The following is a 14,984-nucleotide window of genomic DNA, read 5'->3' on the forward strand; positions in this document are numbered from 1 at the left end:
TGTTGGGTCTATACGGTATTTATAATAAGGTTCAACACAGGTCTTAAGATCAACGTAAGTGTACATACAAGTCGTATCCCCGTTTCTGTTACTGTGCCAGAATATCATAGTGCCAGGCGGGACTGCGAACAGACACGCGAGAACAATTGCCCAATACAATCAATACCTCTAAATAGCTTGACATGGAGGCGTCCCAAACATTTCATGCTAATTCAACATAATGTGTATGTCTAGTTGCGAAGCACGAAATTGTCGCGAAACCCTGATCACCAAAAGCCTCATCGCGAATCTAACACGCTACCTAGTTCTCAGACCATTTCGTTGGTGAATACGCAATGTTTAGGTAGTGTCAGTACGTACGTATTTGGGGGTTATTGTGTGTATGCATTCATGTCGTACCCCGAGCGAAAATCTATGGAAGAGCATAGGATAGGATAGGATAGGATAGGATAGGATAAGAGGACGCCAATAATACGGCTCGGCGTATCTCATGTCAACCTAGTGTTTTCCTTGTCTGGAATGGATGGGGGGTTTGAATAAGTGGCTTTGTAAGGCTAGGAGGGATCATTATGGTTGGGAATTACTATGACTATTACCATGACCATGAAATGAGAACCGGAGGCTGCTAGATGTTGGTACTGGAATGGGAAGGTGTATATTTAGACGTGTGGTTTGCTTCTGTGAGTGGACTCAGTGGAGTGAGGTTCAGTTGAATACGACATTAAGCGGAAAATTATGTCTAAAATCGATTCGCTGGAAGTCATCCCCTTTTTCCCAGGTCTAAAGTGGTGGCTGTGGCTGAACGATGACCCAAATTCCTGACTCAAGTACTTGATTGGACAATTCATCCATCACAGCCACACTTCTTGCATGTATCACGTACCTCTTGTATTTCCCATCCCATCTTTGGCATATTTGTCCCGTCTCGCCGCGATGTAAAATTGTATGTTCCCCATCCTATCACAGGCTCTTAGTGCCTTGCTCAGGAGGTCCGGCTAGGAACTCATTGACACCAGAAATCCTACGACCCACACGGATATTGAATACCATGCCTTGACTATAGCACTCTACCTCATATCACGAAACCATTCTCTTGGACTTTGCCACACCTTCGTTCCAACTCCGAGCATAAATTAACGATAAACTTGCATGAACCCAGTCTGACGCGTGAAGAGCTAAAACGGGAGAGGACCTAGGTGTCTTTAGAACGGGGAACAAGCCAAATGATACGAAACTATCACCAAATCTACGCGCTTCCTTGGGAAAGTTTCGAAAAGCAAATTACCGTGCATGTGTACATGTATGTACCTAGACGGTGCTAATGGAAATGAAAATATCCTATCGCCCAGAAACTATAAGTCGCCACGGCAAAGTTGATACAATTCGCTAGTGAGTCACCGATACATCCGGATTTCACGTTCCTCATGAGTATCAAATATCCGAATCACAAACATTTCAATTTCCATCAAACACTCTGCACATCTTTCTTGACTGGAATCGTCCTAGCGACTTCTGCTTCCAGAATCAATCACATGCAGTCACGTAAATTTCATCTCTTGCCTATGCAGTATTAATCTAAGACCCCATCTCCCGGCACCGGAAGATCTTCATCCTAGTCCTTTGGGGCTTGCAGTTCAAACGAAATTGAAGGTCATGGAAGCTTTTTGATCTCATTCTAGAATAAATGTTTTATATGCGCAGGAACCGAGGTAGTAAAAAGCAAATAAGTGCAGATTGACTGATGTGATTTGGTTTGATTTGATCGATTAATATGTGTTGTCAAACATCCCAATTAATCAAGGTATCCCTTCCTATTCTCGGTCGATGGATGAATGTAGAATGGGGAAATAGGAGGAAATTGAGATTTTCGGGGTCCATGCAAATGTCATGTGCATTATGCATATTTCCCAATATGCATATCTGGAATCAGTATGACATACGCCGTACTTCCATCGCGACTCCACTTTTGGGGTGGCCTATTCATTTCCTTGCATTTATTTCTAATTCCGTCTTGGAGAATGAACAGACTGGTCAGAGAGTGTGATGGGGATGATAATAATCGAGCACGACAGCTCATTTCATGCATGCTGCCTTTTTTCCCCATTCCTCTGATCGCCAGGACAGGACAGGACAGGACAGGAAAAGATTACGTGGTACAATGGGCATCCATCAAGTAGTGGAATTGTCAGGGGACGAAGTTTGAAAGAAGAGGGGTAGATCTCGGGTACGCGCAGCTTCTTCAGGGGTTATGGAGATTGTTTGCGAGAGATGTGGGACATAGTGGTGGGATGAAGGCTTGATTGTAATGTGTAGGTAAGGTATTGTGCGTGGTTTCCTGCGTCAGGCAAAGGGAAGGGACGAAAAACCAGAGGAAAATGTCTCTGCTTCGGTTAGAGAAGATATGAAATCTTTCGCATTGTTTGAGATACCCGTCATATCCGATGAGTGCATCGCAAACAATGCTTTCTCTTTGAAATTGATTGTCAGTCTGTCATCTAGGAGTCCTAGTAGCACAAACAATTCTTCATTCCCGCCGAGGAAAATTTGCATTGCATTGCATCTCTTTCTTTCTTTCTTTTTTCCTTCTGATTGTCGGGAAGGTCTTATGCATAGATTAGAGATTACTCAGTGGTACAATGTTCAATATTTAGTCCTGTCAATTAGGAGGGCGCTTTCGCTGGAGGATTGACAGGAATGCTCAGCTGGATATAGTACGAAATACACGACAGACTCTCCGAGGGTATGCCTGGCATATATCGTGACTTTTGCATGGATAATCATCAGCTTGATGACTTCCTCTTGAAAGTGAAGATGGGCTTGTACAATAGAAGGAACTTATGCCTATTTATTTCTAGAGAAGATAGCTGCCAAAGATGCGCAATATAAATAAATAAAATTACAGTCTCGTAGCGTTTCATTCACCTGCTTCAAATTCTCGAATACATGTACGTGTATTCTTTAAATCCAAATGTTTCTGAATGCACTTGCCTCGAAAATACAAAGTACATATATAAGCATACACATACGTTCAATTTTCTGCGGCTGTCATGGTTTGCTTGACCTCCGCTGGGTGGAAAACTTTTTCCATCGCATGAATTTTCTTCAAATTCTCAATTTTTGGTGTATCTTCAAGTCTCCAAATTTGCTTGGGTAGGCAGCTCAACTCAATTCATGTCTGCAAGTCAAAATTGGTTGGAACGCGCAGGTTCACAAAGACTCATTCTATCCATCACAACAAAGAAAAGGAAGTTTGCAAAGGAGGCTGAAAGAGGGCCCCTCGCAAGAGTTGAGAAGAACAGAGAGGAAATTATTGATAAAGAAATTCAGGACGGGACTCGCTCCGTTTGCAGTCTAAAAATGATTCGACAAAGAACAAACTTTTATGGAAGTGTTCTGTTTTTTGGAGAGTTCTCTCTCTGGAGAGAGAGCCACCATTAGACAGAGAAGGTGGAAGTCTCCACCAGATATCTCTACGTTATAAATCTTGGTAATTGACTACAGCCATCATAAATCCAGTCTCAGTGGTTCTCATGTATTGATGTATGTGCAAGAATTTACCCCGCGATATTTCTTACCCAATTGTTTCATTGTGAGGAATGTTTAGGTTATTCTCTTGGAACGTTTTCTTTGGAGAAGCTCAATTGAATGCAAATGGTAGCTTAGCTATTTCTCTTGAAAGAAAAATGTATATCAAAGTGAAAGCTTGCACACAAAGAACATTTCAAGCAGGACTCCGACCCAATTCTCAGTAGCAAACTCACCAATCCAAAGATCTCTATCCTCTGTAAGATCGCCGTCATCCAGTATCATTACTTTCTGGAAAAGAAGTGGAAGTAGGAATTATCATAAGCATTTGCGGAGATGCAGTCAGATGAGTAAGTCAATATCGATAGATCACGAGAAAGAGCACACAATCTAACTTTTCTCAAAAGATCAGACCGTGAGGAACTCTCTGTAGGAGAGGATGATGGAGACCAATCCGATCAGTCCGATCAATCTCATCAATCCGATCAATCTCATCAATCCGATCAATCTGATCAACCTGAACCACTTCCACCTAGGAAGTTGAAACTTCCAAAGTTCTTGACTGAAATAGAACATGCTGAACCACGTCCCGATCCAAAAACTTCTTTTAAAGGTCACGATCAGCCGCCGGCTAATGAACGTCTTGAACAAATCAAGACATTTCTTGCTGACGAAGATGCGAACCGATGCTTAGATTTCAAAGACAAGCTCACACAGATACAAGATTACCTTGCGCACATTGAGAAGCATCGAGTCCCATGCGACAAAAATCTCTTCAAAGATGCAAAAGTAATGACAGATATTCAAGCAGATTGGCATAATCGCATGGAAAAATCAGCTCTCGGCGATCCTTTGTGTGTAGAGAGCCCTCAGATTCAGCCTTATAGTACAAGACTTATGTCGAATGAAGTGACTCTTGCGATTCGCGAAACGAAGGAAATCAATGGCACACAGGCAAAAATCCGTGAAGATCGGCCTCCTTTCACAGTTAAGCGTACTAAAGATCACGCGGTATTTCTCAGAGCTATCAAAGAAGATGCAAAGAAAACTTTGTCGGATCTTACGGAAGAGGAAGAGAACCGGAATCTTTTCAAAATTGAGACCCACGCATACATTGATACCAAGAAAAGCCCGGCATTAATTCCTCTTTGGACAGATCCTATTCGCGGTATATCAGATACTGGAAAGGCACAAAGTGGTGCTGATCCTTGGTATGGAAGCGGCCAGGTTCTAGGGGTCACTCCAGAAGGGGGAGACGAGCGTGAGCCAAAGCACAATCCTCTACCACCGGTAGTCAGAGGATACCTGGAGGCTGTACAATATTATTTGAATGAATATAGGGAGAACGTCATTTCTCTTGGACGTGGAGATCTACGTCATGCCAAACAGTGGAGTGCAGCGGCCTTGAAAGGCTTTTTACGACTATTTCCAACGCCAGAGGCAAAAAAGCTTGAGCGTAACGCTAATGTTTATTCAACTGGGCAAAGAAAAGGCGATATGACAGATGAAGAGTATAGAGCTGTCAAAGATGATTGGAAGAAGTACAATGATTTACAAGATCAGCTGTTGGAACATCTCTCTGCCAAGACCACCCCTCAAATGCAGTTCTTCTTTGACGAACCAGACATGGTCAAAAAAGATAAATACGACCCTGCGAAGATTAACATCACACGGGAATACGGCGAAAGAATGAGGGAAGTCCAAAAAATGCAAGCAGAGCTTCATGAACTCATGCGAGAATGTCGTGACAGTAAAGGCCCGCAATCTTGCAACTGGTGGGTACTAGGGAGAATGGCTGAGATACTTTCCCCCGTTGAGCCTGATATATTTGGAGAAGTGGGAAATCATTGGGCCCAATTCAAAACGAGACACATTCCCTTGCTTTGGGATAAAGCATATGATTTACAATCTAAGGAAACGTGGCTCATCTCTCGTAGTGTGGGAGACAAAGTCGTGATTGAACCCTATATCCAGAGATTACGAGATCTCTGGACTGCCATTTACAAGAACGAACCAGAACTTCAACGGGAAGAAGCTGATATAGAGAGTGGTGCACCATGGGTTGTATTATTACCATTGCAAAAGGGAGCTCTAAGGACTGACCCAATAAGACATAAGATGTCACCCGACTTTTTGCAGCCATATATCTTCTACGTACCTTGGGCCACTCCCAAGCCTGAGCTTTCTCCGGAGTTGGAAAAGCAAGTAGAAAGAATTCATCGACTTCTAAAAGCAAAAAGCGAACAAGGAGGCGTACTGAATCATGTCGGAATGGCAGTACTTCGACAAAATCTAGCGCCCTTTTTCTATCCTCGACTTCGTCGAATGTATGATCAAACGCTCAGCAATAACCCTAAAGTTCGAGATAAGGCGCTTAAAGCACTTTCTGACATTATGGATCCTTGGCTAGCGGGATTCGAAGGAGTTGGAATCGAGATAAGGAGTTATAAGCCGGAGGATAAGCAAGCTCTCCTGGGACCAACTATACCAGCGACTCTCACGGATGCACCTGATGCTGGAAAAGCTCCCGTGTTGAGACAGCGCGATCCATCCGTTCTATATCAGGCTCATAGAAGATTGGACCCAGAATCACTAAATACTCTCAATGCACAACTGAACAAGGATATCCCCGATGATGGTGATGTCGGACAAGGTACTGGTGGGAGCTGGGACCAAAAAAAGAAGAAAAACTATGCGAGTCTGCTAGGTTCTCCGGCTTTGCAAAAGATAGAAGCAGAATTAGACAAGATTGAGGATGAGATCAACAGCCTGAGAGCTGATGCTTCCTCCATTATTCTCGCTGGTTTACAGAAAGAATGGGGTCTCATAAAACAGAGGCTTGACGAGGAAGAGAGAAGGACTGTGATTGGGGTGAAAGCTGCAGCTAATCTAAAATCAAAGGATAAAACCATCACAGTATTACAAAGTGTAGATTTCGTGGATACAGATGTTGATACCGACAATCTTCCTGGGGTCTTTTACCTCGCCACCGAACCACCCTCACCAATGTCCATTCATCCTACAAAGGTTGATGCTTTGTCTCTTGTGCCCAATCTCGATACCGGTATCCATCGTAATAGAGAACAAAATTGGCAACAGTTTATCCTGGGCTACCCGCAAACAGCTTCTCTCTATGACACGGGCGCATTAAACTTTCAGTCTAAGGCTGAAAGAAGGGGTATTCAACGAGCGGCTATTGAAATAGCTTTAAATTTTTTAGCTTCTAATTATGAGCAACGTCGTCCGGAAGATCGATTCCGTCGTGTTGTACTTCCTTCGCCATGGCAACAACCTCTACCAGAAGTTCCAATATCATTGGAACTTGAACCGACCAAGCGACCCGTAGAGCTGGATACAAAATACTACACCAAACTTATGGTTGAGTACACGAGGTGGAAAGATGACGACTGGTATGACGCTCGTGAAAAAATCATTAAGAATGCCCCAGGTCACGTTCCACCACCGGCTAATTTTAATGGCCCCTTCACAATTCCATCGATGTTCGACTACCAAGACGCTGCTGCCAAATATTTGGGCAACTTGACTCCCACATGGGATGCTTTGTTGCATGCAGCCAATACCTTTCCGAGGCCATTCCTGACAGGAGTTCTTGCACGTATTGAGAGGGGTGTAAGGTTTGAGCCTGGTCGAGGATTCGATGCACTTAACGAAGTAAAAGATGGTATGGAGATAAAACTGGTACCACAAGAACTCGGTGTCCTCCGGGAACTAACTGAACCATCTTGGAACTGTCACTGGCTGCCATATCCTCCTGTCGCAGATGACAAAGAAGATATGCCTAGACAGATTCTTGAAGAGTTTGAAAGAGACATTGAAGCGCTACCAGAATCTGAAAAACCTCCTTATTGGGTATCAGAGAAGGGCCCGAGTGACCCACCGGTGGGTAACTATCCATTGGACCAGAGAGATATTCGTACAATTAACAAGTATGATCCTCATGTCAAGAGTACCGATTTTGTGCCCATGTTACAACTTCTCCGGCAAATAAACGGTCGTCGAGGTAAACAGAATTTGCCTCCCTTTGACCGGGTTACAGCGAGAAAACACTTTATGACAATGCATGAATACCATCACATACAGTATGTTCCATGCCATCTCATTTAATATCAAAACAGCTAATTGCTTTATTAGTTTTGAAACAGGGTTTCAACCTGAACTTGAAGTTGGGTTCGAGCTTGATCGTGTGGCAAGAGTTTCGCTTACAGGTCATCCCGAAATGAAGTATATTGATGGTCGACGCCGGGCGTTTGCCGGCTATGGAATTGACTGGGAACAAGCAACCAACACCTATAGCGTTCAATACAATGCGGATAGATTCACCGGACCTCCGATTATCCAGCCTAATCTCTACAGTTTTATCGAAAAGGCGTCATTCAAATTTGGTAGAGCAATCGCTATGTATACAGAAGAACTCACATTGGAGGAAAAGCACTATACGAGAGACCTCAGCATCGCAGTTGTTCACCAGAGTTACTCAGACACAATGAAACGCTTAGAAGGAAAAGAACTATACCCTGGGGAGCCCAACGTACCTCCCGCAAACCCCAACCCGAATAACATAACTTTAATTCGCATCGCGTCTGATCTCTACAGGGTCGCCCCAGATATCTTCACCGACTATGGTCTTAACCTCGAAACACTTCTCGACTCCGCTGTCCCATACTCCACCCGTTTGCAATACTCCGCCCTAGTGATTCAAACCCAAGTCATCGAAGAACTAAATAACAACTGGGAATCTCGTTTCCCCATCAAAGAAGATGTTTGGGGATTCGCCCGGGACAGATTGATTAACCCTGTGAGCACTGTAGTCGCGGGTCGCACTTTTACAGAATATCACCAACCGCGTCAGTATTTCAGTATGCAAAGATGGCCACCGTGCGAACAGAGTCCTGCTGGTCAACAGGTCATCAAAATTAGTGGGCCGGTGGTACAAGCGAAGATTGTCAAAGAACCGGCAAAGAGAAAGACGATGGAAGAGAAGAGGATGGATTTGTTGAGGAAAAAGCAGGAGCCGGTACATATTGGGGGTGCGCCACCTAATTTCCCATTTGGAGAGACGCCTTATCAACAGGCCTATCAGAGTTGGAGGATCACGGAGGATCTGAAAGATGGTGAGTTTCCCTACAATTTTGTCTCTTGTCTAGTATTTTTCTTGGCGAATTTAATATCGAACTGTAAATCAATGATGCTAACATTTACATCACACAGTTCCCGAGTTTAACCCTTCACCCAAGCCAAAAAGCTTCCTCGAAAAAATTCTTCCCCCTATTCCTCCCTCACCGATAGACCGATTTGCGCTCCCCAGAATCCCCCCCTCCTTCCGCCCCAGAAGTATGCCTGTCGAGCTTTTGCGCCAAAAGACCATTTTCGCCGCCCAATCCACGCATGGCCTACCTAACCTCACTGAATACTACATGGAAGATGATGAAGCAAAGGCAATAAGAGATTACCGTCAATGGGAGAAAGAAAACGAAAGGATCAAAATGATTGAAAGACTAGCCAAGGGAAAGAGCTGGCAGAGTATGACAAGGGGTGAGAGGGAGAAGTATGAAGGGGAACTGGCTATTATGGAGATGGAGGAGCAGCGGGTGCTGCAGAATTCAGGAGGATGGGGTATTATTGGAGATGAAGCGAACGCGAGTCGTGGTTCTGATGGGGCTTTGGTATTGAGGACTGGTCATGGCGGGAAGAAAAGGAATCGAAGCGGGAGTACTGGTGGAAGAGGGGGTAGAAAGAGGAGAGGCGGTAGACCGACAACAATTCAAACTGACGCGTCAATGTCGGGAGCGCTGTGAGTCTCATGCGTATGAAGCCATGGGAGCTCTGAAGAAATAAATTGTTGGATAAGATATTTGGTAACATGTTAAACAATAGTTCTGTTTATTTGGCGTACGTCCGCATGTACTGGAGATGAGTTTTATGTATTGAAAATGAGGGACTAGAACAGCACATGATTTGTAAGAATTTTCAAAAGTGATGATTACGCCAATTTGAGCTTGTATAGAATTCGGGGCCAAGGTGTAAATAGTACACTCACAGCAAATAAGGCATGAGCTGCAGTTGCATTATTATTCAATTGCACGTCATAAAAATCGTTCAAGGGGAACACAAGCTGACGCAATTACCTGTTGGTTGTATCATTCGCTTATGTATGAGGGGTTTAGTAGGCGAGTTACGGTCCTCTAACTAATTCGAGGACAAGTCTTACGTCGTAAGTCTTAAGCAAGCCAGTGGTCTACTCAATTAACAATTTATCGGGCTAATCGATGACATTCGTATAGTTTTTGTTTTGAATCAACCTTCTAATTTGAAACGACCACAATAGATGAGAAAATATTCATTCATTGTCTATATTCAATTGCAAATGGATACTCTCACATGTAGGAGAAAATCGCATTTTGTGGCGTTACGAGATGACTGCAGCCACAATTGAAGTGTGGAATTTGTGGCGCAATCTCCTGCAACACCCCGCCATTCGTACAGACATAGTAGTGATCGACAATTATATCCTGCTTTAAGATTTTGATGCATAATTACGTCAGAAGAGATTGAAGACCTTAAGTCTATACACAATTCTCTACGACTTTCAATCAACTAGTATTTTACACTACTTTCTACTAGACTTAATCATTATCATGGGCTTATTCCGAAGTAAAGACAAAACTCGCCTTGAACCGCCTCTAACGACACTCCCAACTCCTCCAGACGATGAAAGTAGGGTCTTGAACAATCGCAATAATGATTCCTTTAGAAGTAGCAATATCTCGAGCGCAGATACTCGAATAAACCAAGCTCAAAATCAAAATCCTGGAACCACAACGACAACTACAACGACAACTACCACTAGTGAGTATCTAAAACTAGATCTATTCAATGACTAAACACAAAACTGATATGGAGAAGCGACCACAACAGTCCGTAGTGATGGTTCAACTCAAGTTCATACTCACCCATATGACCCTTCAATCGACCCTCCTCCTGCATCCTCAACTACTTACGCATTAAATGAGCCACCTGTTCCACCAATTGGAACCCCTCAACACACTCAAACACCAGTACCTTCCGAACCAGAACAGTCCCTCCGAAGATCAAGTACTGGTGGGGGTCGTGTAATTCCCGAACGTTCACCACTTCGAAATTCGAATCCCGTTCCCCCTCTCGTGATAGACCATGCTATGGACTCGAATTCTCCCAATCCCTCAAACATCGCCGGCACGAACACTAGCACCACAAATGCTCAAATGAATTCACAGGCCAACCATGATATTCACGATCAGAACTTAACATCAAACACGAACACAACCAATCCGCCTAGACTGCCAATCAACGAGCAGCAAACGCCAAATAGTCCTACAAAACCTAACGTCAATTTTTCCCGCCCAGGAGGCAAACGAGAGAGTATTGCAAATGCTGCGAGAGGTATTCATGGAGCTGGAGAAGCGCTTAGGGGAAGTGTAAACTCGGCAATCGCAGGAGGACTTAGGGATCAAAAGGATCTCGAACAAAACCAGGCAATCAAAGAGCAGGGAATGAGAGAGTTTACGAATAGTGGCTTTAGAGAAAAGGCAGGGAACAGACTGAGGAGGAGAAGCGGAGGAATTGCGAATGGGAATCAGGCTGGGGTTGTGGGAGGGAGAGTTTGAGGGATCCGTGCGGTTGATGAGATGGACGGTGGATATAATGCGGCTGTAACATGAATGGTAAGTTTGTATCTATGGATTGGTGTTAAGGTTCTAGGCTGCGAGATTTGGGTGCGTACGAACGATATGCGTTGCACAACATGATATCCACTGTTTTAGTTCGCTTCAAGAATCAACAATATCTGGATGTATCAATCACAACATTGACTCGGTGGATGTGCGCCTGTCAAATAATACTTGCCATTTTTTAAGAATGATCTATATCCAATTTTAATATAGAGCTATAAGATTGATATATTTATGTGCATTATTGCGGTTCATTTCCAAGTGCTACTTACACTTCACAGATGTTTCTTCATTAAAATCGGCATACAAACCATTTCACGTGTTAAGAAAGGTATTTTGGGGGAAATCGTACATATATATTACTTACCAGAGCTGGATGTTGCCTTATCTGATCGAAGGACCTACCTGTCTTTTTTTTGTTTTTTGTTTTTTTTGGTCTCGCATTCATTCCTATCCAGTAGGAATCAATAACGAAAGGGGAAAAGAGATATGACTTACTTATGAAACCTTATTCCTTCCTTGGAACTCTGACCCCGCGCTCCCATTCCCCCATCTTCCCGACCCATTCGTTCATCTTCGCCTTGAGCATCTCTTTCCTCTGTTGCCATCTCTCTTCCTCGGATCCCACGAAATTCTTATCCAAGTCCTCAGGCCCCATCCCCAAGGCCTTTGCGCAACGAGGGCAGGGAGGGGATTCATAGAGGGGTTGGAAAAGGACTTCAGGACAAGGAACTCGAGCTGTGAAAGAGAATTCGTGAGCAGGCTGAGGAGACCGAATACTCACTCGTCGAGCCAACTTTCCCAAACTGTTTCCCACACCCTTCAACGCGAAGCTGGCTGATCGTCGAAGCTTTGAACCAGCGTTTACGACTGCGGAGCTGGAAGTTGCTTGCCTGGAAAGGGTGGGCTTGGGAGTCGTCGGTCGACTTTCCTGATTCCATTCACAAATCTCTGAGTGTTCGATGAAGGTGGTGATGATGTGACCACAATGATAGTGGAATGTTTGTGTTGCTTGGCAGCTGGGAGTGGGGACTTCTTGTGCTGACATGTTGAGATTGGTTCCTTGGTTAGTGATTGGTAGTGGTGTATGTTAGATGTAGAATCTTCCGGTGGATCTGGAGATGAAAGCATAATAGCAGGACGTAGAGCTATTTATCGTCATGATAAGGCGTTGTTTCGAAATGGAGGTTTGGAATAATAGCATTGTTCGTGGAAATGAGAACAGGTATTCGGCTCTAATAAGACAAAAACCATCGCAGAACAATAACGATTGTGTGTTACATTATTCGAACAAACGGTTCGAATCTTTTGCCGCTTTGTTTCTTTGCTATTGACTCCCTTTCTTTGCTTTGAACATCGATATGACGACATACAAACGCGGTCGAGATTTAGGATTGGAAGATTATGGCAGATGGCACTCTAAGTAAGATCAATTTGACGAGATTACCTCTGGAATTCGTGTTGGATAACAATGTATTATGGTATTTGTACAGTACATTGAGAATATGATGAAATAGCTTTACAACTGACGACACGTTGTAGCTTATTGAACACTCATCTCGCATCTAACGAGACATGAAAAGTTCAAGATTTCCTTGTCTTTTGAACCACAGAACTAACAACTCTCATTATAATTTAAATCTCAAATGGATCCACATGATTGCAAAACCTACAGGTATATCAAAAATGCGTCCCTCATATACAGTAAACCGAACAGGATTCCAGCTTTCTGCTCGCAAAACAGTCTAACCGACCAGTTTATGTTTCTAGGAGGACTTGAAATTGCCAGTCTAAACTAACTGAATGAGACACTAATAGCTCAAACTCTCATCCGGATACTTTGAGTAATACAAGTTGTGATGAATGATATGTTGAAAGACGTTGATAACATTTGAAAGTGTATCTTAGATTGGATAATATTCACAAAACGCCTGGAAAGACCTGGAAATTCTGGACCAGTGTAGGCTGACTTAATTCAAAAGAAATATAACAGACTCTATAGTTCGGACGATCTACTGGACAGATTGCCCACGCCAGGGGAGATGTTAGACCACATGGCTTATACACCACAAGTAGACGAAGAAGTCCCGAGGCAATATGATATAAAATATCATAAAACATCTATTTCACGTAGCCTTTATTTAACCCTTCACTCGGTCCACTTTCTAATCACCTATCTCGAACATTTACTAGAAATAGAGCCCGCAGAATGTTATTATCATACAATCACTAAGTTATTAACATTTTTATTATATACGCTGTGCTCAAAATTTTATTTTATTTTACTACTGTTCCCACCTGGGAATTTCTTGCACCGATCGAAAAGGAATGACTTTGGGAAAAACAACTAAGAAAAATCTATCTATCTATATACTAGAAATAACTTAAGAAAAGTGACTGAAAGAGTGGCTGTAGGAAATTGACTCAAGGAAATTGATAAAAGGAGTGGCTTTAGAAAAGAGAAGCGTATATATACCAGCACAAAAGGAAACAACCGTAGGAACACTCCTCTGACTTACCGCTTTCTAATTCTAATCCTCAACCACAACGACAATTCTCCATCCTTCAGGAACGTCCACTCTCAATCCCTCTCCCTTTTTCGGCTCCGGAACTCTAACTTCCTTTCTCGCATAATCGTAGCCGTACTCTGGGTCTCGATAGCTAGGTCTCGGGCGAGATTCGTAGATTTTGGGATCTTCATGTCTGGAGCTTCTAGGGGGTTCGTGCTTGGGACGAGATTGATGTCTTTCGTCTGGACCATTTTGTCTGTGTCTAAGACGATCTTTAAGACGTTCTTCTTCTTCTCTCCGTAATCTGATATGATCTAATACTTCTTTAGCCCTCAAAGTCTCTTCGTGATGTCTTCTAAGTCTTTCCTTCTTGAGTTCTTGTTTTGCTCGAAGATCCTCTCTAATTCTTTCTCTGTCTTCTCGTTCTTCTTCCATCTTACTTAGTTTCTTGGCACGTGTGCGGCTAGAAGATGAGTATGGGAACGAAGAAGATTTGTAAGATTCGGGTTGATATCTTGGTCGTGTGGGAGGAGGAGGTGGTGATCGGGCTCTAGGGCTGTAGTACTGATCTGAGGATGGATAAGGAACATGAGGCCTGCGATATTCTTCCCTCTCCGGGGAAGGAGCTTTGCGGCTATAGCGAGGTTGTTGAGGCTTATCATCCCTGGTATTTCGAGCAGCTCGCTCCGCTCGCTTTCGGGCACAATATTCTTCTGTCGAATCTGTATGAGGAACTGTTGGTCTGCGATAACTCTCTCTTTCATAGGTAGCTTGTGGTTTGTGACCATCCCTGTACGATTTGGAGCTAGATTGCCAATGGACAGACTCAGAGGATGGAGATCTCGCACGAGATCTCTCCTCACGTTTGTAATCATAATATGGTTCCTGACAAGCTTCATACTCTTCAATCTCAGATTCATACTCAGAGTCGGATTCTAAATCAAGAGTAGCTAGCTTATAGAAAGTCTTTGGGCTAACTCTCTCGTCTTCAATTGATGGAGGAGGTTTTTCGCCGTTGTCGGTGTTGTATACCGGAGCTTGGGCTTTGTATGACATGATGTCTCGCTTTTGCTTGCTGATATCTGTATATAGATGTAAAATTAACGAAATTTTGGAATTGGTTCGCAAGCTGATTGATGCGATATGCGTATTGAGAGATAGTGAAAGATGCAGAGAAAATAAAATAGGGGAAATGAAAAGTTTAAATACGTCACTGTCGTGT

At 43.4% G+C, this 14,984-nt stretch overlaps 4 protein-coding genes across 4 annotated transcripts; 2 read left to right on the forward strand and 2 right to left on the reverse strand.

The window, feature by feature from the left end:
- The first annotated feature begins 3,818 nt into the window (after positions 1-3,818).
- On the forward strand, positions 3,819-9,582 carry BCIN_01g04660 (hypothetical protein). Its single transcript, XM_024690485.1, has 4 exons — positions 3,819-3,875; positions 3,933-7,625; positions 7,678-8,657; positions 8,755-9,582. Exons 1-4 carry the CDS (start codon positions 3,862-3,864, stop codon positions 9,339-9,341), a joined length of 5,274 nt encoding a protein of 1,757 aa, XP_024546254.1. The 5' UTR covers positions 3,819-3,861; the 3' UTR covers positions 9,342-9,582.
- A 545-nt stretch (positions 9,583-10,127) lies between these two features.
- On the forward strand, positions 10,128-11,472 carry BCIN_01g04670 (hypothetical protein). The gene is made up of 2 exons (XM_024690486.1): positions 10,128-10,392; positions 10,450-11,472. Exons 1-2 carry the CDS (start codon positions 10,182-10,184, stop codon positions 11,187-11,189), a joined length of 951 nt encoding a protein of 316 aa, XP_024546255.1. The 5' UTR covers positions 10,128-10,181; the 3' UTR covers positions 11,190-11,472.
- Positions 11,473-11,685: 213 nt separating this feature from the next.
- BCIN_01g04680 (hypothetical protein) lies at positions 11,686-12,430 on the reverse strand. The gene has a single exon (XM_001548340.2). It carries the CDS (start codon positions 12,298-12,300, stop codon positions 11,761-11,763), a length of 540 nt encoding a protein of 179 aa, XP_001548390.1. The 5' UTR covers positions 12,301-12,430; the 3' UTR covers positions 11,686-11,760.
- Positions 12,431-13,658: 1,228 nt separating this feature from the next.
- On the reverse strand, positions 13,659-14,845 carry BCIN_01g04690 (hypothetical protein). The gene has a single exon (XM_024690487.1). It carries the CDS (start codon positions 14,816-14,818, stop codon positions 13,784-13,786), a length of 1,035 nt encoding a protein of 344 aa, XP_024546256.1. The 5' UTR covers positions 14,819-14,845; the 3' UTR covers positions 13,659-13,783.
- Between the last annotated feature and the right edge of the window lie 139 nt (positions 14,846-14,984).

This window comes from Botrytis cinerea, chromosome 1, assembly GCF_000143535.2.
Source record: "Botrytis cinerea B05.10 chromosome 1, complete sequence".
NCBI classification, from domain to species: Eukaryota; Fungi; Ascomycota; class Leotiomycetes; order Helotiales; family Sclerotiniaceae; genus Botrytis; species Botrytis cinerea.